The 24,194-nt window shown below is 35.8% G+C and overlaps 1 protein-coding gene across 2 annotated transcripts in view; it reads left to right on the top strand.

Moving 5' to 3' along the window:
* Pdcd6ip (programmed cell death 6 interacting protein) overlaps positions 1-24,194 on the top strand; it is a 59,121-nt gene that overhangs the window by 21,674 nt on the left and 13,253 nt on the right. The window contains exons 7-13 of one of the 2 annotated variants that reach the window (XM_013028487.1): positions 730-861; positions 2,864-3,086; positions 4,043-4,166; positions 8,387-8,564; positions 17,029-17,140; positions 18,597-18,766; positions 22,297-22,545. In XM_013028487.1, coding sequence (XP_012883941.1) covers positions 730-861; positions 2,864-3,086; positions 4,043-4,166; positions 8,387-8,564; positions 17,029-17,140; positions 18,597-18,766; positions 22,297-22,545 — 1,188 coding nt within the window. The remainder of the gene's footprint in view (positions 1-729; positions 862-2,863; positions 3,087-4,042; positions 4,167-8,386; positions 8,565-17,028; positions 17,141-18,596; positions 18,767-22,296; positions 22,546-24,194) is intronic. The other variant, XM_013028488.1, reaches the window with a different exon arrangement.

The raw sequence follows: 24,194 nt of genomic DNA on the forward strand, positions 1-24,194 counted from the left end.
GCTTTATCAATATAGTGGATTTTTGGTTCATGTAATTGGATTTTTTAAAAGTAATTTGAGCAGAAATCATTTTTAAAAAATTAGGGAAAATAGCACTGTCATTAGTTATTAATGTAGTGCATTTATATGTCTATGACGTGTTTTTGAGAATATGGTACTGTTAGTATATATTTGCTACTAAATCATTTTTTATTTGGCTAAAAATAATCTTTAAGTCTCAGCATATGAATTTAAGTGAGAACTTACTTTACTCTCTTTTGTCTCTTTAACATGATGAAACAGTCAGCTATAGAGCAGTTTCATTAGTATATGTGAGTAATGGTGGTTTAGGTAATTCTAAGAGCTGGGTAAGGGCTCATAAGAAAGTTTGTAAGAGCCCTGTGCTTGGCCATTCTAGTTCTCTTCTTTCTAATGCATGTTCTCCTTTCTTCCTTGTAAACAGAATGCTGACTTCATGACTTAATTAACGAAAATTGTAAAAAATGTAAATTAGCTTCAGTTAACATTTTTTTAAAAGCCCTTAATTTAAAAGCCCTTAACTAGAAGAAAAACCTTGAATTTATAGAGTTCAATCCTCACGATATCATGTTGCCTTCTCCATTTACACCTAGTGACTAACCTGTCTCTAAACCATTAATGGGGTGATTCTAATTTCCCTCTCCTTTTCCTTTTTCTTCCTGCATCCCTGTTGTCTGTTATGGTTTGTTTGGTTGGACTTTCCCTGGTCAGTATTTTTATTTCCAGGAGGTGTTCCCTGTCCTGGCGGCCAAGCACTGCATCATGCAGGCCAATGCTGAATACCACCAGTCTATCCTGGCAAAACAGCAGAAGAAATTTGGGGAAGAGATTGCAAGGTTGCAGGTGAGTCTCAGAGTAATAAACAGGTATCATGACTTGCCATTTTTTTCCTAGTGAGATTTCTAGATTTATTCAATAAAGAAAGGTAATGTTTTTTTATCTGTAGGCTTTACATACTGCATATTTTTGAAGTCATATAATTTATCTAAAAACTTGGTGGAGTTTTTGCATTTAATTTCTTATTTGTCCATGCTATTTTAATGTAAAAATATCCTAAGTATAATTACCATGCTCTAAAAAGGTGTGCATATTAATATTTAGAACATGGTAATTATACTTTAGACTGCCTCAGTCTAAAATGGAGGATATAATCCACAGTTTGAGAAGGAGATTAGTTATACATATATGCGTGTGCGTGCGCACGCGCACACACACACACATGAAAACAGTAGGTAGTTTTATGCAGTTGTATCCAGTGTTGTTATGGAGGTTGTCAGAAACTTGTTATGATATCTAAAGCAACTGTGTGAAAGGGGCTGTACTACTTATATGAATTATTGATGTTTTTAGTATTGGTAAGTAGAAGATGGGAACAAGAGTATTAGGGAAACTCATGTAAGGATTGAATAGAACATACGATGAACGTGGTTTTTATGAAGTTGAAATTAGTCTTTTTGAGTAAACAAATCCATAGTTACAAAATCAGAAAAAGATGTTTTTTGATAAAGCCCAGATTTTCATATATGGATGGTTTTTCCATAAATTCACTGTAATTACAAAATTTACATTATTGTATAAAGTGCTTCTGAATAAAAACTTTCAGTGGGAAAGATTTTTTTTTAAGGATGGTATATTAAAATCATTTGGAATTTACTATGCATTTTTTAGGAATTCTGAGGCTGTTTGAATTAAGGGGCTTATATAAAACCTTTCAAGAAAACTTTAGAATTGTTAATTTAATTTGAAATGTTTTAGTGCTCATCCTGGGGTTTAAACTCTGGGCCTGGGCACTGTCCCTGAACTTTTGTTCAGTGAAGGCACAGCTCCATTTCCAGCTTTTTGGTGGTTAATTGGAGATGACAGTCTCATGGAGATATCTGCTCAGGCTGGCTTTGAACCTTAATCCTCAGATTTCAGCCTCCTAAATGGCTAGTATTACAGGCATGAGCCACTGGCACCTGGCTAATCTAATTGTTAGATGCTTTCTCAGAAAGGAAACTTCCAAATTCAAACAATAAGACTGTTAGTTGTAGAGACAGATTTCAGTTTTATAGCTTCAATGGTAAGTCAAAGGTTAACAAAGAGCACAAGTACTCACTAATCCATATCTCAAAAGACAGTTTCTCTAGTGGGCATGAAATATTTAAAAATTATTTTCAGCCCATAGATGGCCAAATAGAACAAACAGGCAATTAAATAAGATAGATGACCAGATAATATCATTTTCCTATATACCCTCTTAGATGAGTACCCTGTAAACCTGAGAGAAATCATTGGATGGTCACATTCTGTAGATCATGGTCTGAGCCCCAGCCCTTTAACACACATTGGCCTTTGGGAGACATTTATTCAAGTTATTTAATGAAATCCCTTTTCAGCATAAGATTGTGATTTCCAGTTTAAATTATTGTAGAGGATTGTATAGGTAATTTTTCTTGTTGTAGTCTTGTGATTTTGTTTCAGGCTTATTTTATCTCATCTAATTGTTTTGTATAGTATTGTCTGTATGTGTTAGAATCTGTCTCTGTATAGCTCAAAAGTTCATGACTGGTAAAACACACTGTGTTCAAATCTTCTATAATGGTCTAAAATTTTTTTGGTTAGTATTCCACTTTGGTATAGGCAGAGTTACTGTTTTCTTTTATAATAATTGTTAATATAGCTAGAATGTATTAAATACAAAATTAAAGTTTTATATCTTCCTGTTAAATTGGTATTATTCTGTCAGTTAACCTGTGTTTGAAGATTTTATGATGAGAGAATTCCCAGGTTACCTTGCCAGCTACAATGTTGGAAATGCCATTTCTTAAAGATTTTGTTTTTCCTTTGACATTTTTCTTTTTAGCATGCTGCAGAATTAATCAAGACAGTGGCATCTCGCTATGATGAATATGTCAATGTGAAGGATTTTTCTGACAAGATCAACCGTGCCCTTACTGCAGCAAAGAAGGATAATGACTTCATTTATCATGATCGAGTTCCAGACCTTAAAGATCTAGATCCTATTGGCAAGGCCACACTAGTCAAATCTACCCCAGTCAATGTACCCATCAGCCAGAAGTTTACTGGTATGTCTATTCTTCTGGTGCTCTTCAATGTACTCTTTTCTGCAGATACTTAATAAGTATTTGTTTTTTAGTTAATGTCACAACTGCTTTGTATAATTTGGGTCTTATTTGTGTTCATGTTCAAAATGAAAGTGAGAATAAAAATTAAAGTGTTTCTTTAGTGCAATTTTAAGGTGGAAAGTTAATGATAAAGCATATGTGGAGTATGGAGCATAGGCAGAAACTAGAAACTGAATAATGCTTAAGATTTTAGATATTCACTTACCATCTTTAATATATTATTTTTGTATTTAAGATACTGACATTAAAAATACATTTTTAAATAGGCAGACTTTGGAGTAACTCATTTGTATGAAATAAGTAAATAAATCTTTAGTTATTGTAATAAATGATGCAGTATTTGGTATCCCTTAGCTGAGATTCCAGGTATAATATTTTTAAGCAGCAGGGAAAGGGACTATTTTTCTTATGATTACTTAGCAAACAAAATTTCTATCATGTGCCAGCAACTCTTTTAAGCACTTCATGATGAGTAGCTCATCTATTTCTCACAAAACCCATGAGATGGTACTGTTAATTTTCTCATTTTACTGATGAGGATATTGATGCATTGAGTAGTTACTTTCCAAGGTCATAGAGCCTAGGTAGTGGTTGAGCTGGAAATTGAATCAACAAATGAGTAGTGTCATCAAAGTTCTTTCATGTTCTCTAGTTTAGAAAAAATAAAATTCAGAAAATAAAGTTCAAAAAGAAAGAAAAATAAAGTTCATTATTGCCATTGTCATGAATTTGGTGGTCAGAAATTGTCTGCCTCATTGTGCCTTCAATAATGGTTTAGTTTTGATCTGATAAGTATTGGTAGACTATGTGAATATTGAAAGAAAATATGAACAGTTGCTTTTACAGTTTGAGTTTTTGTTCTAAAAATTTATTGGAACTTTCCTTCCTAATTTCAGATTTGTTTGAGAAGATGGTCCCGATGTCAGTGCAGCAGTCTTTAGCTGCATTTAATCAGAGGAAAGCTGATTTGGTTAACAGATCAATTGCTCAAATGAGAGAAGCTACCACTTTGGCAAATGGGTAGGTAGAGTTTACATTTCATAAATCAGTTCGTAAAATTTCCTGTTGAATAATTATTTGACTAAATTGCATGAGCATTTTAGCTTTCTAAGTTTGTAGCTAAATGTCAGGAATATATGGTATAGTTGTAGGGAGACAGATACACATATATTTGTTGGGCTATTTTATTACAACTTAGCAGAAAAATAATACGTGGAAGAAGTTAGTTTACAGAAGCTGACTACCATGTTGTACTTGTTTTTTTAAATTTTAAAATTTTTGTTTTTGTTTTATTTTTGGTGCTGATACTAGGGCTTGAACCCAGTGTCAGGTGCTTTTCATTAGATTTTTTTTTTTGCTCAGGGCTGCCACTTTTAACACTTAAACCACAGCTCCACTTCTAGCTTTTTGTTGGTTAATTGGAGATGTGTCTCACAGACTTTTCTGCCCAGCTGGCTTTACACTGTAATCCTCAGATATCAGTCTCCTGAGTAGCTAGGATTACAGTCCTAAGCTACCAGCATCTGGCTACCAGTTTGTATTTTAAGAGATTTGCTTCAGGGAAATTAGAAGAAAGGATCTCTTTAAGATACATGGTACATCTGTTCATATGGGAAAACTCAGGCAATATATGTGAAAGAAAAAGTGAAAGTTAAAATTGAGTAGGTGCATGGTACTTTAGGTATTCTCAACCAGTTTTTGCTTCTGATGGAAAAAAGACTAAGGGAATAATTAATTGGTATAAAAGAACTTATGTATAATTTATACCATAAGATACACCCATTTTAAGTGTACTGTGTAATTAAATTTGATAAATGTACTCACCTATCCATTAGACCAAGTTAAGAACTATTTCTTAAGAAATTCTTATTCCTCTTAGCTTTTAACCCTTATTCCCTTGGTTTCTGGACACCCTCTATATGTTCCTTATCAGTACAGTTTAGTTTTTTTTTTTTTGGTTGTTGTTGGTTGTGGGGCTTGAACTCACGGCCTAGGTGCTGTCTCTGAGCTCTTTTTTACTCAAGGCTAGTGCTCTAGCCTTTGAATCACAGCTGTCACTTCTGGTTTTCTGGAGGTTAATTTGAGATAAGTTTCATGAACTCTCCTGCCTGGACAGGTTTTGGAACCGCAATCCTCAGATCTCAGCCTCCTGAGTTTCTAGGATTACCAGTATGAGCCACCAGTGCCCAGCTAGGTTAGTTTTACTTTTCATACAGTTTAAATGCAATCATTATAGTGTGTAGAGTATGTATATTATAGTATAATATATATGTATATATTATATACATATGTATATATATATGTATGTTGTTATAATGTAAAATACAGTATATAGTGTATGTACTCCTGTGTTGTTTTCTCACTGTGACAAAATAACCTGAAAAAAACAAAGGAGGAACTTTTTTTTAAAAAATAGTTTCAGAAGTTGTAGTTCATGTTCACTGAGCTCTGTTGCTTCTGGGCCTATGCGTGGCAAAACGGCATGGTGGAAGAAAGCTACTTATCTAAAGGTAATCAGACAAAAGATGGGTCTGTGGATAAGACACTACACACACACACACACACACGCACGCACGCACGCACACGCGCACACGCGCACACGCACACACACGAGGATGAATGCAGAAAGTGAATATGATCAAAATACTTGATGTACATGACACACACACACACACACACACACACACAGGAGGATGAATGCAGAAAGTGAATATGATCAAAATACTTGATGTACATGTGTGAAAATGGAAGAAAGAAACTCACTGGAATTGGTTTGGGATGTGGGGAAGGATGCATCTGGTCAAGGTACATTGGCAAGTATATGTGGATATGTCAGAATGTACCCCCTGCTCATACAATTAATTGATAATAAAATGTAAGTAAAAAGATAATACTCTTCAAAGACATAATCCCAATGACTTAGTTCCTTCAATTAGGCCATACCTCTTAAGGGCCATTCACCTATGAACTTATTTAGTGGCTAAATCCATTGACGTTTGTTTCCTTATGACTCAATCTTATTTTCAAACCTTTCAAACCTTATTTTTCTGGGAAACTTTATATGTAAAATGTATTCACTTAGAATAATGTTTTGAGATTCATCCAAGTCAGTTTGATCTTTTTAAAAAATATATATGTATGTGTATATATAACAATAGATAACAGTATATATTATTAAATATATATTTATAATTGGATATTGAGCTGGATATTGAACTCCAGATGTTTCATTTGGTAGGCAAATGCTTTACCACTGAGCTGTATCCCAGCTCTGATCTTACGGAACAGTGTTCCATTGTGATTGAGCACTATCCCATTGTTTGGTAATATAGCAGTTTATTTAAATTAAAATGAAAATATACAACTATTAACATATAAATAAGTTCATTGTTAAAATACCCAAGGAGCAAGTATTTTACCCAATAGAATGGAATTTATTAGTGAGTGTAGTATATTAAACTTCATACAAGAGTGCCAAGATTGCTTTCCAGCCTGAGTATTCTATTTTGTATTCTTGCTTCAAGAAAGGTAGTTTCTCTGTAGTCTTATCATTGGTAATTTTAACTATCTTAGTTCATGTGTACCAGTATCTCATTATGGTTTAATTTATACTTCCTTGAGTCCCAGTGATGTTGAACTTCTCATGTGCTTATTGGCCACTTATTTTTCTTCTGTGACATGTCAATTGCTATCTTTGGATCCTCCTTTCCCTCTTCCCCTTCTCTCCCCTCCCCTCCCCTTCCTTTTCCTTTCCTTTTCCTTTCCTTTCCCTTCCCTTCCCTTCCCTTTTCCCTTTTCCCTTCCCTTCCCTTTTCCCTTTTCCCTTCCCTTCCTTTCCCTTCCCTTCCTTTCCCTTTCCTTTCCTTTCCCTTTCCTTTCCCTTTCCTTTCCCTTCCTTTCCTTTCCTTTCCTTTCCTTTCCTTTCCTTTCCTTTCCTTTCCTTTCCTTTCCTTTCCTTTCCCTTTCCTTTCCCTTTCCCTTTCCTTTCCTTTCCCTTTCCCTTTCCTTTCCTTTCCCTTTCCCTTCCCTTCCCTTTCCCTTTCCCCTTCCCTTCCCTTTCCCTTTCCCCTTCCCTTCCCTTTCCCCTTCCCTTTCCCCTCTTCCCTTCCCTTCCCTTCCTTTCCCTTTCCCTTCCCTTCCTTTCCCTTTCCTTTCCTTTCCTTTCCCTTTCCTTTCCTTTCCTTTCCCTTCCCTTCCTTTCTTTCCTTTCCTTTCCTTCCCTTTCCCTTTCCCTTTCCCTTTCCCTTCCCTTCCCTTTCCCTTTCCCCTTCCCTTCCCTTTCCCTTTCCCTTTCCCCTTCCCTTTCCCCTCTTCCCTTCCCTTCCCTTCCTTTTCCTTTCTTTCCTTTTTCCTTTCTTTCCTTTTTCCTTTCTTTCCTTTTTCATTTCCCTTTTCATTTCCTTTTCCTTCCCTTTTTCATTTCCTTTTCCTTCCCTTTTTCATTTCCTTTTCCCTTTTTCCTTTCCTTTTTCCTTTTCCTTTTCTTTTTTCCTTTACTTTTCTTTTTTCCTTTACTTTTCCTTTTCGCTGGTCCTGGGGCTTGAATTCAGGGCCTGGGTGCTAACCTTGAGCCTCTTTGTGACCAAGGCTAGTGTTCTATCTCATGAGCCACAGTACCACTTCTGGCTTTTTCTGAGTAGTTTATTGGAGATAAGAGTCTCACGAACTTTCTGCCCAGGATGGCTTCAACCATGCTGTTCAGGTCTCAGCCTCCTGAGTAGTTAGGATTACAGGTGAGAGACCCCAGCACTCAGCTTCCCCTTATTTTCATATGTGTTTGGTAGGCATTCTATCACTAACCTAAATGCCTATTTATTTGGTTCCTTCTTTGAGTTTTCTGTGTGGACTGACTTCTAACTATGACCTATTTTGTATGATTGTGACAATATGATAAATTAAGTATAATAAAAAACTTTTTAAAAGTAGTTTTAAAGGTAGAATTTTCAGCTTTTCACTAGACTGAAAAAAATGTTAGTTTGAACTATAAACCAAATGCCAAGTATATTTTATACTGTCCATATATTTTAGCTTCTAATTCTGAACTGTGAACTTTAGTTCTCCAATGATTTTAATTTTATTAATCACTGTTTTTCTGCTTTTCCCTTTATTTTTATATTCATATATACTAATCTTTTTTGGAGGTGTGGAGATGCTTAGTCTATTGATAATGATTTTGGTGGATATAGTATAATGTAAAGGTTATTTAGGCTTTGCATGATACATAATTTTATTTTTTACAGGGTGTTAGCTTCCCTCAATCTTCCAGCAGCGATTGAAGATGTGTCTGGAGATACTGTACCTCAGTCCATATTGACCAAGTCCACATCTGTCGTTGAACAGGGAGGCATCCAAACTGTTGATCAGTTGATCAAAGAATTACCTGAACTATTGCAAAGAAATAGAGAAATCCTAGATGTGGTATGTTTAAAAATTAAAAAATTATTTATATATATTTTATTGTAACATGATATGGTATTTTTTTGGGGGGGGTCCAGTTGTGGGGCCTGAACTCTGGGCCTGGGCTCTGTCCCTCAGCTCTTCAGCTCAAGGCTAGCGGTCTACCACTTGAGCCACAGCGCCACTTCCAGCTTTTTTCTTTTTGCTTATGTGGTGCTAAGGAATTGAACCCAGGGCCTCAGGCATGCAAGGCAAGCGCTCTACCACTGAGCCACCTTCCCAGCCCCTGATAGGGTATGTTTTGAAAGATGCTATTCAAGTAAAAACCTACCTTTTGGTATCTAGTAGGAATTGAGACTGGAGGGTTTCATGGAATAACATTCAACACCAGGGTGAATGCATTGTAGCTTAGAGCTTGATCTTCAGCTTCAGAGGAAATTCTATTGAGAATGAGTTCATTGTTAAGGGAAAATAAATGCATGTTAATGAAATTGACAGAGCCATTGTATCATACTAGTATACAATGGAAAACTATTGCACAAACGGTATCAAGTCCTCAAAGTTAATAATTTCTTTTGTACATAATATCTGTGTGAATGTAGAATCAGACAAAGGAAGTTAGACCATCCAATGATGGTTGAATTCATTTACTTTGAAGAGGTGGCACTTTTTCAATGAAATATTCTAAAGTTGTTTTGGTTAAAGCTAACTATTTACCAGTGTAATTCTCTTCCTGGTGGCTTTGTACTTCCCAATTTCTGTGTTTAATGAATACATTTAAACTGGTTAGAAAGCTTTTGCTAGTTTGAGTTACATATTCTCTTTTGTTCTCTTACCAATGCTTTTAGTACGTAATATTTTGATTTGTCAGCTTTCAGAGAATATGCTTTACTTCACTTCTGAGTACTGTGAGGAAGAGGAAGAATTTCTTTTCTTTTCTTTTTTTGTCGGTTGTGGGGCCTGAAATCTGGACCTGGGTGCTGTGTCTCAGCTCTTCAGATTAAGGCTAGTGCTCTACCACTTGAACCACAGGGCCACTTACACTTTTTTCTGCGTAGGTGGTACTGAGGAATCGAACCCAGGGCCTCATGCATGCAAGGCACTCAACCACTGAGCCACCTTCCCAGCCAAGAATTTCTAAGTACTTAGGATATTGTGAAGTATGTGATTGATAATTTTTACCTCCCTGGATTACTGCAAAGATTAAACCAAGACAGTGAAATACCTAGCTCTTGGGACTCATAGTCTGTTCTTAATAAATTATAGCTATATTATGGTTACATTATCACAGTGGTAATACAACTGTTATAACTTGATAATGAGAATGAAGGTTGTTATTCATCTTTCAATGTATATCAGCTTGAAAAAAGTTAGGGTGGGAACTTACTGCATTACTGACTTGGGAAAGCTGCTTATGAGGGATTCTACCCTATGCAGTCAGCATTCATCTGCCTTGCCTGTAAAGACATAATAATCAGAAAAACTAAACACGATCATTAGTATTGTGTAGTTGAGTACTAAATCTTTGCTGCTGCCAAACTTGTTAGAAATTCAGAATCTCGGACCTGAATTAAAATCTGCACGTTGATTCATCTGGAAATTAAGATGAGAAAGTTGTGAAATAGAGTAATAGATGTGCCTGCTACTTAGTCTAAGTTAGACATTAGGTATTACATAATTTCTTTGATGTTTAAGATGATATTGAATGGAAGATATATGTTTGGTTTTGTAAAAAGTACTTTTTTTTTGGGTCCGATTGTGGGGCCTGAACTCTGGGCCTGGGTGCTGTCCCTCAGCTCTTCAGCTCAAGGCTAGCGCTCTACCACTTGAGCCACAGCGCCACTTCCAGCTTTTTTCTTTTTGCTTATGTGGTGCTGAGGAATCGAACCCAGGGCCTCAGGCATGCAAGACAAGCATTCTACCACTGAGCCACCTTCCCAGCCCCTAAAAAGTACTTTTTTAAATCAAAATTTTGCTTACTGAAGTGTCATCAGTTATGAGAAGAATTTTTATAACTATGAATGTGAAAAAATTCATCTTATATAGTAGTGTATGTCTTCATCTCAGTATGAAGCACATTTTTATCTTATTTTTAACAGCCTTGTAAGGAAGGTTTTCTTTTACTCTATTAGTTGTACTTACAGACTCTCCTTTTATATTTGGAGAGTCTCCTTTTAAGTAAGGCGTAGGTTGTGAAGTTGTAAAACTATTACTTTTTTGCATGATTTGTCTCTCTAGTAGCTTTCACACACTTTGTTTTGGTGTTGATTTTTAGAAATTTTAAGGGTTTTTTCTTTATTTCTATTTCTATTTATTTTTGCTAGTACAGGGTTTGAACTGAAGGCTGCATAATTTCTCAGCTTGCTTGCTGAGAAGTATAGCTCAGCTATACTTCTAGCCCAGCTTTTTGCTGGTTATTTTGAAGTTGTAGCAACCAGGCTGGCTTTGAACTATGATCCTCTAGATTGCTTAGCCTCCTGAATAGCTTGGATTACAAGAATTACCCGTGATACCCAGTGTAATTGTTTTCTTTCATATTTTTAAAAATTTAATTTACAAATTTAAATTAAGGAGTTATACAAAGGAATTATAACTCTGTAAGTCATGTAATGAGTACAGTGCTTCTTAGACAATGTTACCCCTTACTGTGCTTTTCTTTATTTTCCCTTATAATTTTGTTACTTAATAATTTATCATTGTTGTTTCCTATAAATCTTGGATCTATAAATCTTGGGTTTTTTTCAGTTTTTTTAAAAATTTGTTTATTTTGGTGTTGATACTGGGACTTGAGCTCAGGGCCTGATGCTCTCTCTTGGCTTTTTCTTTCATGTTTGGTGTTCTACCACTTATGTCGTGTTTCTGTTTTTGGCTTTTTGCTCGTTAGTTAGAGATAAGAATCTTAAGGATTTGTCTTCCCTGGCTGGCATTGAATTGCCATTCTCAGATTTCCACCTCCTGAGTAGCTAAGGTTATAGATGTCAGCCACTGGCACCTGGATTCCCTCCTCCTGCCCACCAATACTGGGGTTTGAATTTGGGGAGGCTTTGTACTTGCAAGACAGGTACAAGTTGAGCCATGCTTCCAGTCCATTTTGCACTAGTTACTATTTTTAATGTAGTCTTTTCTCCTGGACTGTCCTGTATTATGATCTTCCTATATATAAATGTATCCCTAGTTGGATTATGGGAGCATATCACTGCATGTATTTTTTCTGTTGAGATGGGATTTCATGAACTTTTTACCCTTTTTTCAGTCCCCCAAAGATGATAGTATTACAGGTGTACACCATTACACCCAACTCCTTTTTTCCTTTGTTCTATCATCTCCTTAAGATTTCTTGTTAGATTGCTGGTGGGGCTTCAGAATCAGTTGTAAATATCACTTATGGTCTTTTTTTTAACCATTTCTCTCTGTGTTCTTTCAGAGACTAGGCAAGCATCCTAGATTGTTAGTTGGCTTGTAGCTATGCCTTTTTTGTTCTGTTCAGTTTATTGTGTGTGTGTGTGTGTGTGTGTGTGTGTCTTTGTGTGTTTGTTTGAATTTCCTTGATCTTTTTCCTTTCCAAGATATCTAGGTGTTTTAAAACATCTTATCTATCTCATATTTATCTTAAACTTTGCTCTCTCCTCCCTTCCTTTCTTTGCCATTTTCCCTTCCTTTTTTATTTGAGGTAAAATTCACCTGACATTCACCATCAACTTGGTTAAAATACATCGAATGACCTTTAGTACCATCACAATGTTGCAGAACGTTCATACTTTAGTTGCAGGAACTCTACCTATCAGCAGTAACTTGCTCTCACTTTTCCTCTACTGCTGGCAACTATGAATATGTATGTTTCTGTCTGTTCTGGATGTTTCATAATAATGGAATCCTTTCATATGTGGCCTTTTGAGATTGGCTGGTTTTAACATGTTTTCAGTCCTCGTACTGTTCATGCATCAGTGCTTCGTGGAAGTTAAATAGTATGTTACTTATGGACATGCTATATTTTGTTCCTCACTACTGGAGGTTTTACTTTGTTGTGAATGCTATTGCTATTAGTATGTATGATTGGAAAAGTTTTCATTTGAACATGTGTGTTTTCAGTTTTGTTGGATATATGTGAAAGATCACAATTGCTGGGTCAAGTGGTAAGTCCAAGTTTAATTTTTTGAGGACCTGCCAAACTGTTTTGCTGAGTAGCTGTACCAGTTTACATTCCTGACAACAGTGTGTGAGGGCTATAGTGTATTCACATCCTAGTCAGCCCTTGAAATTGTTCTATTAAAAACAAGTGTAGCTTACTCGGTGTGTATGAAGTGGTATGGATTTGATTTACATTTTCCTAATGGCTAATCATTAGGATGAATATCTTTTCACTTGCTTGTTTGTCACTTGTGTCCCTTTTTTGGAGAAATGTCTTCAACCTTTAAAAAACCATATTGTCTTTTTGTTGATGAATTATAAGGGTGTCATATATTTTTATATTATACAGTATGTATTATTTTGTATTATGCATTATACATTATATGATTTACAGATATCTTTTCCTATTCTGTGGATGATCTTTTCATTCTTATGAAATTATTCTTTTGTGTAGAAGAATTAAAATTTTCTTTTGGTGGTGCTGGAGTTTGAATTTGATAGACACTCTTACCAGTTGACGTGCCCCCCAGACCTTTTTGTTAATTTCTAAATATTGTATTTTTGGCCTGGACTTTGAGCCTCCCTATTTCCTCTTTCTCTGTAGTTGTGATGACAGATACACTGCCTAGCCAAATGTTTTAAGTTTTGAAGTACAGTTATGTAATTTTTCTTTGTTTGTGTTTTTGGTGTTATTTAGGATTCTGTTGCCAAAAACTTCAGGGTCATGAATACTTTTATATATTCTTCTTTATATATATTCTTTTATATATTCTTCTTTAGCTCTTATGTTTGATCTCAAATCTTGAATGTGGTATGAAATCTAAGTTTGTGCTCTTACCACTTCTTTTTTTTTTTTTACTTGTAGCTTTGTAAATGGGGGAGCTTAATCGTACAATTTTGCTCTATTCATTCAAGATTGTTTTTCTATTTGGAGACTCTTAAAATTTCATATAAATTTTTGGATTAGATTATCAAGTTTTCAATAAAAAGCAGTGAAATTTGATCAGGATTGCATTTTTTTTTTTTTTTTTGTCAGTCGTGGGGCTTGAACTCTGGGTCTAGGTGCTGTCCCTCAGCTCTTCAGCTCACGGCTAGTGCTCTACCACTTGAGCCATAGCACCACTTCTGGTTTTCTGGTGGTTAATTGGAAATAAGAGTCTCATGGACTTTCCTGCCCGGCTGGCTTTGAACTGTGATCCTCAGACCTCAGCTTCCTGATTAGCTAGGATTACAGGCATGAGCCACCAGTGCCTGGCTACAATAAGTTTTTAAATCAGTTTGAGGAGTATTTCCAGTCTTAACAATGTTATGTCTTACCCATGAACACAGGATGTCTTACCATTTTTTTTTTGTCTTAGAATTTTTTCAACAGTGTTATATAGATTTCAGTGTATAGTCATTGTAATACCTGTTTGGTAATTTATTTCTAAGTATTTTATTCATTTTGATGTTACTATAAATGAATTAAAATACTTCTTTTTTGGACTGTTTATTACTAAAGTTTGAAATATGTGAAATTCGATGTGAATTTTATTTTTTACAGTTTTACTGAAATTACTAATTTTTTGCCTGCCTACCTGCCTGCCTTACTCCTTCCCTCCCTCCCTTCTCCCTTCTTCGCTTCCTCTCTTCCTTTCTACCAGTCCTAGGGTTTGAACTTGGGGCTTGGGCCCTGTGGCTAGTGCTCTGCCACTTGAAATATACTCCATTTTTGGCTTTTGGTGGTTAATTGGAGATAAGAGTTGCACAGACTTTGCTCCCTGGGGTGGATCTAGGGTGCATTCCTCAGATCTCAGCTTTCTGAGTAGCTAGATTATATGCATGAACTACGGGTGCCTGGAATCAATCTTTAGTATTTTCTGCATATATGTTTTTATCAAATGCAACTGGAGATAGTTTTACTTTTTCCTACCAATTTGGATGTTTTTATTCTTGCCTAATTTTTGTGGTATTACAGTGGTGAGAGTGGACATCCTTTTGTTTTTTAATCTTACAGGGAAGCTTCCAGTGTTTATTTATTTTTCTAGTTTTTTTAGTAAGCACACTTTAATGTGGGGGTATATTCTAATAAACACTTGTTAGGTGACTTTTGTCATTGCGCAGACATCACAGAGTGTACTTACAGCATCATTAGGCATGTAATTTTATTGTACTACTGGAAGAAAAACATGGCTATGTATGTGGTGCAAGACTGCTTGATTTTAGCTGTTAGTTGTTCAGAGATGGCCTATATTCCTGTATTGTGTTGAGGAAGTTCCTTACACCTGGCTCATTGAGTGAAATCCATCTTTTCTCCTTCCTTGAGTACTTATACATAAAGTCCCTTTCTTTATCCTTTCCTATGTGGGAGGCATGGGTGGGATTGCCTGACTAAGGCTGCTCTGGGCAAAAATTTGAGACCCCATCAGGAAAATAAGGCAACAATGAGCTGGAGCAGTAGCTGAAGTGGTAGAGCACTCACTTAACAGGTATGAAGCCCTGAGTTCAAACTATATTCTCCCCACAAAAATAAAAATATTCATTGAGAGTCTCTGATTTGTTACTTTCCTAGTTTAAAAAAGAAAGTGCCTTTGTTCTCACTTCTTACTATATTGGTTCTACCTAGGTTTTTTGTTTCCTCCTCATATGTTAAGTTCAGTGATGAACTTCATAGATGGCAAAGTATAGATAATAAGCTAGTTCTGTTTTTTGGCCTACTTTTGTATGCATTCACTAGCTGAATTCATTATCATTGTTAGAGGATTATAAAAATAATGTATGATAATATATTAATATATATGATAATATATGATAGAGATTCTATGAGGCCTGCAAGGTCTAAAGTATTTCCTCTTTGGTATATGACAGAAAAGATTCTGTTCTTTGCCCTAAGTGATCAAGGCCCGTCACACACCCCTGGCTCTGGCCCTTGTGTCCATGGTAGATTAAGCTCTTTCTTGTGTTTCTTTACAACTGAGCATTAGAAGGGAATTTTTAAATGTGACATACAATTTTCAATTTGTTGTACTGGGATAGAAGTCAGACTTACATAGCATATTTTCATTGTTCTTTTTGTTTTATGTTCAGAGGTTTTTCTTATGACGTCTGTTTATTTTATTTTGTTTTTGTGGTACTGAGGAATTGAACCCAGGGCTTCATGAATGCTAGGCAAGCACTGAACCACTAAGCCACATTCCTAGCCTCTGTTTATTTTAATCTTAAACATTTCTTCAAAGTACTTTGATACTTTAAAGAAGTATTTTACTGAGAAATACTATGAGTAATGTAAACCTTACATTTTGTTACTGTTTTTGTTTTTGTTTTTTTATGGTATTGAGCATGAAGCTTAGCACCTTGCACATGCTGGGCAATTGCTCATCCACTGATCTATACCCTAGCCCAATTTTATGACTTTTTATTTATTACATATAACTTAGGTTTCTACGAAAACAAAAAGTATTTTTTTCATTAATCAGTAGTGTACAAGTTTTTGTTATGAAACTCACTTTGGGCATGATTATTATTATTTTAATATAAAAGTGTTATATGCAGGGGTTACAGTTATGTGAGTCAGGTAAAGAGTACATTTCTTTTTGGACATTTTCACCCCTTCCCTCACACCATGCCAGTTTTTCACTCCCATCCCCACCTACAAACTGTATAGTTCATTTTCAACAGTGTCTAGTGAGTACCACAGCTACATTTGTTTACCTTTAGTCCCTCCCATTTCTGTGCTTCCCTTTACCCTCCCATAGACATGCAAACAAACAGGACAAAAAAGAAAATGAAAGCAGCAACAAAGAAAGTACTTCTTATTTCTGGTTCCTGGAATTCATTTTGATAAATACTATTTTGTATGATCAGAGGCACATAGGCATCTTTGTATTTCTCTCTTAAGAGTATCCTTCTTTGGGGGCTGGGAAGGTGGCTCAGTAGTAGAGCACTCGCCTTGCATGCATGAGGCTCTGGGTTCGATTCCTCAGCACCACATAAGCAAAAAGAAAAAAAGCCGGAAGTGGCGCTGTGGCTCAAGTGATAGAGTGCTAGCCTTGAGCTGAAGAGCTGAGGGACAGCGCCAGGCCCAGAGTTCAGGCCCCATGACCGGATCTCCCCCCCGCCCCCCCCCCCATAAAAAAGAGTATCCTTCTTTGGTCTCACTATGTGTGAATGCCTAGAGTTCTGTATAATTTATCATGTACCAGTGTATTTTAGATCTAGTTTCCACATATGATATTTGTCTCCCTGAGCTTGGCTTGCTTCACTGAGTGTGGTTTGTTGTAGGTCCATCCATTTTCCTGGGGTATGATTATTTTTAAAATGTCTAAATTTTGTATGATAGAAATGGTATTTCAGTGTTTTTTTGCTTCCTTTTTTCAAGTCACTAAAATTGTTGGATGAAGAAGAAGCAACTGATAACGACTTAAGAGCAAAATTTAAGGATCGCTGGCAAAGGACACCATCCAATGACCTTTACAAACCTTTAAGAGCAGGTAAGAGTATATGTAAATGACCTCCACTAGAATAGATTCTTGATTTGTACCCATGGTTTTGCTTGATTAAGTTAGAATAAATTGTAAACTTATTTTTACTGAATAAGAGCAGGTAAGAGTATATATAAATGACCTCCACTAGAATAGATTCTTGATTTGTACCCATGGTTTTGCTTGATTAAGTTAGAATAAATTGTAAACTTATTTTTACTGAATTGTGTATTACTACAAAAATTGTGGTGTTTTCTCTTGCAATAGATCCCTGTTCTTCCTAAGAAGAAAAAAAAATAAAATGAACCTTTATTTATTTCCTTTGCCAGCCTATCTTTATATTTAAAAATCATAGGAAGTCATATAGATGATTTTATAATTTCTTTTTTTGTTGCGGGTGTTGGGGCTTGAACTCAGGGCCTGAGGTCTTTTTGCTCAGGATTAGTGCTCTACTTGTGCCACAGCCCTACTTCTGGTTCCTTTAGTGATTAAATAGAGATAAAATCTCCTGTCCTGCCCTAGCTAGTTTCAAACCTTGATCCTCAGATCTTGGCCTTCTGAGAAGCTAGGATTACAGGCTTAAACCACTCGTGTGTGGCTCTATTTAAATATTTTGTACTTGGGAGGGAGGATGGGAAGGGATGGGAAGGGGAAACAAAGGAGGAGGCTACAATGCTTGATAAGAAATGTACTCACTATCTTGCCCATGTAATTGTAACCCCTCTGTACAGTATTTTCACAATAAAAAAAAAAAAAAAAAAAAAAAAAAAAAAAAAATAAATATTTTGTACTTATGATATACCTCATGACTAGGGACTTATTTATCTTCACACTTTTTTTTTTCCACCTAAAATATGTCTGCTGGTTTTTAAAGTCAAGTTGTCTTTTTTTTTTTTTTTATTAGTCATGGGGCTTGAACTCTGGGCCTGGGTGCTGTCTCTCAGCTCTTCAGCTCAAGGCCAGCACTCTACCGCTTGAGCCACAGTGCCACTTCCGGTTTTCTAGTGGTTCATTGGCAATAACAGTCTCACAGACTTTCCTGCCAGGGCTGGCTTTGAACCTCGATCCTCAGATCTCAGCCTCCTGAGTAGATAGGATTATAGGTGTGAGCCACCGGCGCTTGGCTCTCAAGTTGTCTTTTGAGAGAATTCTTTTTATATGTTATGTACAATTTTTTGAGTGACTAATACCTTCTGATATTCATTGAGTATAGAAAAAGATTAGACTAATGTCATTGTGCTTTTATTTGGCACCAGATTATACCAAATTTAACATGTGGCTATGCTTCTGACTTTATTTTTCCAAAACCAAAAATGCCAAGATTGACAACTGAGATTTTATTTAGTAATTTGGGGCCTATAGGAAGGGAAGATGAGTGAAGTTGAGGATGAGAACTTAAAAGTACATATGGTCCATAAATATTGCTGTTAGAATTATGCTAAGTTCTGGAAACTTTTTTCCTCAGAGGGGACCAACTTCAGAACAGTTTTAGACAAAGCTGTACAAGCAGATGGCCAAGTGAAAGAACGTTATCAGTCTCATCGTGATACCATTGCACTTTTGTGTAAGCCAGAGCCTGAGCTGAATGCTGCCATCCCCTCTGCTAACCCAGCAAAGACCATGCAGGGCAGCGAGGTAAGAGGGTGAAAGTTGGTGTGAGTGGTCATTGCTTATAAAAATTGTGTTCAGGCTATTGTGCACAGTGAACTGCTAATGTCTTACTGTCCTCTTTAAAAAACACACAAGTTTGCTGTGAGTATAACTGTAATAGATAGAACATTTGCTTAGTACATACAAGCCAATAGGTATGATCCCCAGCATATATACACATGTATATATACACATATACTTGCTTGTGTGTATGTATATATATATATTTATATACATATACACACATATTTATTCAGAAATAACTGGGGGTTGTTTAAAATACTTAAAATATTATATATGGTTTGATAGGTAATTATTACTGATATTAATGTTAAAGTTTCATTCTTTAAATGCCTTAATGAGGATGTACTAAATTCTAGATACTTCATATATTCACAATATTCAAGTTTCATAAAAGAGGGCCTTGGAAGTATAGAAACTTCCCTGGAGTTAAAAGCAAACAAAACTGGGTTTAGCTATATAATCTTGTGACTATAATTTCTTCTTCTAAAAGGTTGCATACTACCTTCCACTATATTCTGCTAGGATTATTTCTCAAGGGAAAATTGACAACTTAATAAATGGGTAACATTATCATGGTATTTCTTTCTTTTTCTTTTTTTTTTTTTGGTCCGTCATGAGCTAGAACTCTGGGCGTGAGCACTGTCCCTGAGTTCTTCAGCTCAAGGTGAGCGCTCTACCACTTGAGCCACAGTGCCCACTTCTGGCTTTTTCTGTGTATGTGATAAGGAGGAATTGAACCCAGGGCCTCATGCATGGGAGGTAAGTACTTTACCACTGAGCCACCTTTCTAGCCCCTCATCATGGTAGGAAACCTACCACAGTTAGAAATACCATGATGTATGAGGTGGCTCAGTGGTAAAGTACTTGCCAGAGTACACTGGAAAATAAGCCAAAAAAACAGTTGAGTTTCCTGAGATAGTAGATTTTGAAAGCTAACAATATTGTTGCCTATTTGTCTTTTTTACAGAATAATTTCATGTGTTTAACACTTACTAGAAGACACTCAACTAAGTACTTTGAAAAGCTGACAAATGGATTGATACCCAATTTGTAGTTCAATGTGGAAAATTAGTCATGTACAAAGATAATTAATGAAGGATAGAGCTTAAAAGGAAACAAAGTATACTGTGAGGGTTTAGATCAAGAATTGAAATTTCAGCAGCTTGAAAATTGCAATCTAAAATAAGGTTATGACCAAAATAAAAAAAAAGAACTTGCAATATAAGGAATCTATAAAATTGTCCAGTTTATTATTTAAATTAAATCGTTTTAAAATTTGTGTTTTGGACACTATTTGCTTTTAGAATGACAGATCCCTGAACTTACAGTTAAGAGTAGGGAAACAGCAGATCACACACGTGATTTAAACACAAGTGATGATAATCAGAGGCTCACTGAGAACTTTTCCACCTCAAACCAAGCTGTGTAGTACACTTGGGAACTAAAACTTTTTGTTTTTAAAATTTCTTTTGTGTTTTCAAGCTTACTGTTTTTGACCATATTTGGTAAAAATGTATAATCTGTGACTGAGGCAGGCTTACTATGCACAGTTAGGCTTGAAACTCAACTACCAAGTAGCAATGGTTAATATGATTGAACTGTTACCCTTTGATACAAATCAGGTTTGCCACTTTATTTGTTATTTCAGTCTTCTCAGTGGTCCTGAAATAGGTATAATTTCTATTTTACAGGTGAATTTTCCAGTGCTTACTAATTATCTTTTAAATGCTTTTCTTGTCCTTTAAAAAGTTTAGAAATGCTTGTATTTGTAAACTATCCTTGCAAGTCCATTGTGCCTACTAAAGGGAATGTAATCAGAGTTGAAGTAGTTTTTTTCTATGTAATTATCTTTCATTTTTATACTTTGTTTTTGTGTTTAATTTATTTTTATGATACTGGGTTCTGAATTCAGAACTTCCTGCTTGCCATGTAGGCATTTTACCATGCCTCCAGCCCTTTCTTGTACTAGTTAGTTTTGAGATAGGGTCTTGCTTCCTGCCTGGCACATTTCTGGGCTGCCATACATCTATTTATGCTTCCTATAAAGCTAGGGTGATAAGCAAATACCATGTGTATAGCTATTGATTGAAAAAAGGTCTTAGGATTTTTTTTTTCCTTCCCAAGGGATGGCCTTATACTGTGATTCTTCCTATCTTTGCCCCTCTAAGTAGTTAGTATTACAGACTGGCACCTGGCTAATTTTTTTGGAATGTGTTAAAAAAAATTGTGATTCAAAGGTACATATAGAGCAGTCTTATTCCTGCTAGGGAGTATATATTTCCTAGAAGTTACCAAATTTTTAATATGTTACTGGCTTGTCCTTAGTGCTTTTTTTGTACAAAAGACTCATTTTGTAAAGATGTCTCTAAATAATATATATCTTTATACTGTAATTTTTTTCTTACTCAGAATACAGTGATTTACAAATATGCTTTTGTACTACTCCTTCCCTTTCAAAAGCCTCCTCTCTTAATAGTTAACACTAGGGCATTTAGGAAAAATGAGTGTGAACAGAAGGTCAAAGGAAGTTCACCTAACTTCAGAAGGAACTTCAGACTTTTCCTCAGGTTTTTCCTCTTCAGTAGGGAATATTACTTGTGGATATTACTGTCCAGGAACTGACCACTGAGGTAGGAAGGACAGGATAGCACAGCAATACTCAGTTGGAGAGGTCCACTGGAGTTGGGATTGCCATTGGTGAAAAGAAAGGGAGGAGGAGAGATGTGGTTTATGGGCATCATCCTTTGTATTTTCCCCAGCTTTCTTTCTGAAAACATTATGCAGGGTAAACAGATTGGGGCTGAGGAGGGGAGTTGGAGTTCTCCCTTATAGTCTTTTTTTTTTTAATTGTGAAAATACCATACAGAGGAGTTACAATTACATGGGCAAGATAATGAGTACATTTCTTATCAAGCATTGTTGCCTCCTCCTTTGTTTCCCCTTCCTGTCCCCTTCCCATTCTCCCCCTCCCCCTTACTAAGTATGATGAAATGAGTGTGGAGGAGGCAGCTTGAAAGCAGCATTAAAGGCACTTGTATACTATTAATATAAAGGAGCACTTAAGATTTTGAATGTAAGCCAGAGGCTGCCTAGCTGACTAATGTTACTACTGGCTGTTACTATGTTGTAACCATGTTACTTAATTTTTCTGGGACTCAATTTCTTTATGTCTGAAATGAGATACAGTATATAGATATGCTATAACATATTATAAGGAATTATATTTGTGAACTGTTTAGCACAGTGCCTGGTGATAGCAAATTCAGTAAATTATAGCTTATATTACTGTTATTTAGTAATGCTCCTGTTATAATCTGAGTCAACAAAAGTACAATGTCTACACATAAATAAAACCTGATGTATACTTCATACTATCTCTCTGAGAAAGTATCTCCCTCTGACCATGAAGTAACCTTTGTATATTACTTAATTCCTTCTTGAAATGGACTTTTTGTTATTTAAATTAAGATACCTTTTTTTTTCTTGTTTAGGTGGTAAATGTCTTAAAGTCTTTATTGACAAACCTTGATGAAGTGAAGAAGGATAGAGAAAGTCTTGAGAATGACCTGAAATCAGTAAATTTTGACATGACAAGCAAGTTTTTGACAGCACTGGCTCAAGATGGTGTGATAAATGAAGAAGCGCTTTCTGTTACTGAACTGGATCGAATCTATGGCAGTCTTACAAATAAAGTCCAAGAATCTCTAAAGAAACAGGAGGGACTTTTAAAAAGTATTCAGGTAAAATTTATATACTTAATAGGATGTATGTTTAATAAGCTGCAGAAAGGCTATGCCTGCACTACATGCAACTTGAGAGTCTGTGGCTCAGTGGGAAGTATGACATATCTATGTTTTGAAAATTTAACTCAAAAAAAGCTGACATGAAACAACTCTTTAGTGCTAAAATGTTATATGTTGTAGTGCTTGATTTTTATATCAAGCAGTGCTTGCTTTTTCAGATAAAATACTAGTTTTTCCAAATATTTAGAAGACTTAAGGACTGAAGTGTGCCTCAGGTGGTATATAATATATGCATAGGTCCTGAGTTCAAACCCCAGTACCACCACCACTGCCAAAAAATAAAAATAAAACATTTATTTTTTGGCTATATGTGAGGAAAATCAAAATTAGTTGGAATCATTGCACATATTGCTGCAGTTGTATGGCTAATCCATATACGTTTTAGATTTTCAACATAGTGCAAAATTAAATATATTTAGATGTTTAAAGTTATTTATATTCATAAATGTTTTTTAGATAATAAGACTGGAAAATTTGCCCTTTTAGTAGTTGGTATGCATTATTTCTGTTTGAATATTACAGTGTGTAGTGAATATTTCTATAAAATAAAAGGTATTCTAAACAGTAAAAGAGGTTTTTTTTTGTTTGTTTGTTTTTGTTGTTGTTTTTGCCAGTCCTGGGGCTTGAACTCTAGGTCTGGTTACTGCCCTTGAGCTTCTTTTGCTCAAGGCTGGTACTCTAATACTTGAGCCACAATGCCACTTCCAGCCTTTTCTGTTTGTGTGGTACTGAGGAATTGAACCCAGGGCTTCATGCAGGCTGGGCAAGCACTCTACTACTAAGCCACATTCCCAGCTCAGTGAAAGTTTTTTTTTTTTTTAAATTCATTTTTATTTACTTTTTTGGTTCTGATCCTGGGCATTGAACTTGGGGCCTGAGTGATGTCCTGAGGTTTTTTGTTTAAGGCCTAGTGTTCTATCACTTGAGCCACAGCTCCACTTCTGACTTTTAAGAAGTTCATTGGAAATAGGAGTGTCACAAACTTTCCTGTCCAGGCTGGTTTCAAATCATGATCCTCAGATCTTAGCCTCTGAGTGGCTGGTTACTGGTGCCGGCATTAAAAGAGTTTATTTTGATGGTGTTTTTTTGTTAAAGTTACAGATTAATAGAAATTGTAATGATTACTGGTTATATTTTGACATCTACTGACTTTGTGATATTTTTACTTAAGGAAAATTTCAAAGCATTGTACTATCTCCAAAGAAACATTACAGGGTCTAGTATATGACTCAAGTGGTACAGTGCTTTCCTGGCAAGTATGAGGACCTGAATTCAAGTCTCAGTTTCATAAAGAAAAAAAATATCATATGAGGTGCTTCTAGTAATTTATATATGTCTGGAACCCTGAATAATTTTCACATTTGGGAGAAGGATCAATAAAAATGTAGTTGTTGGAAGTGGCGCTGTAGCTCAAGTGGTAGAGCGCTCGCCTTGAGCTGAAGAGCTGAGGGACAGCGCCCAGGCCCAGAGTTCAAGCCCCACGACCGACCAAAAAAAAAAAAGAAAAAAGGTTTATATCCTGACATTCCATATATTCCATAATATAGACAGGCATGATGATTTGTATTGATTGGTTAAAATAAGTA

Source organism: Dipodomys ordii, unplaced genomic scaffold (assembly GCF_000151885.1).
Source record: "Dipodomys ordii isolate 6190 unplaced genomic scaffold, Dord_2.0 Scaffold110, whole genome shotgun sequence".
NCBI classification, from domain to species: Eukaryota; Metazoa; Chordata; class Mammalia; order Rodentia; family Heteromyidae; genus Dipodomys; species Dipodomys ordii.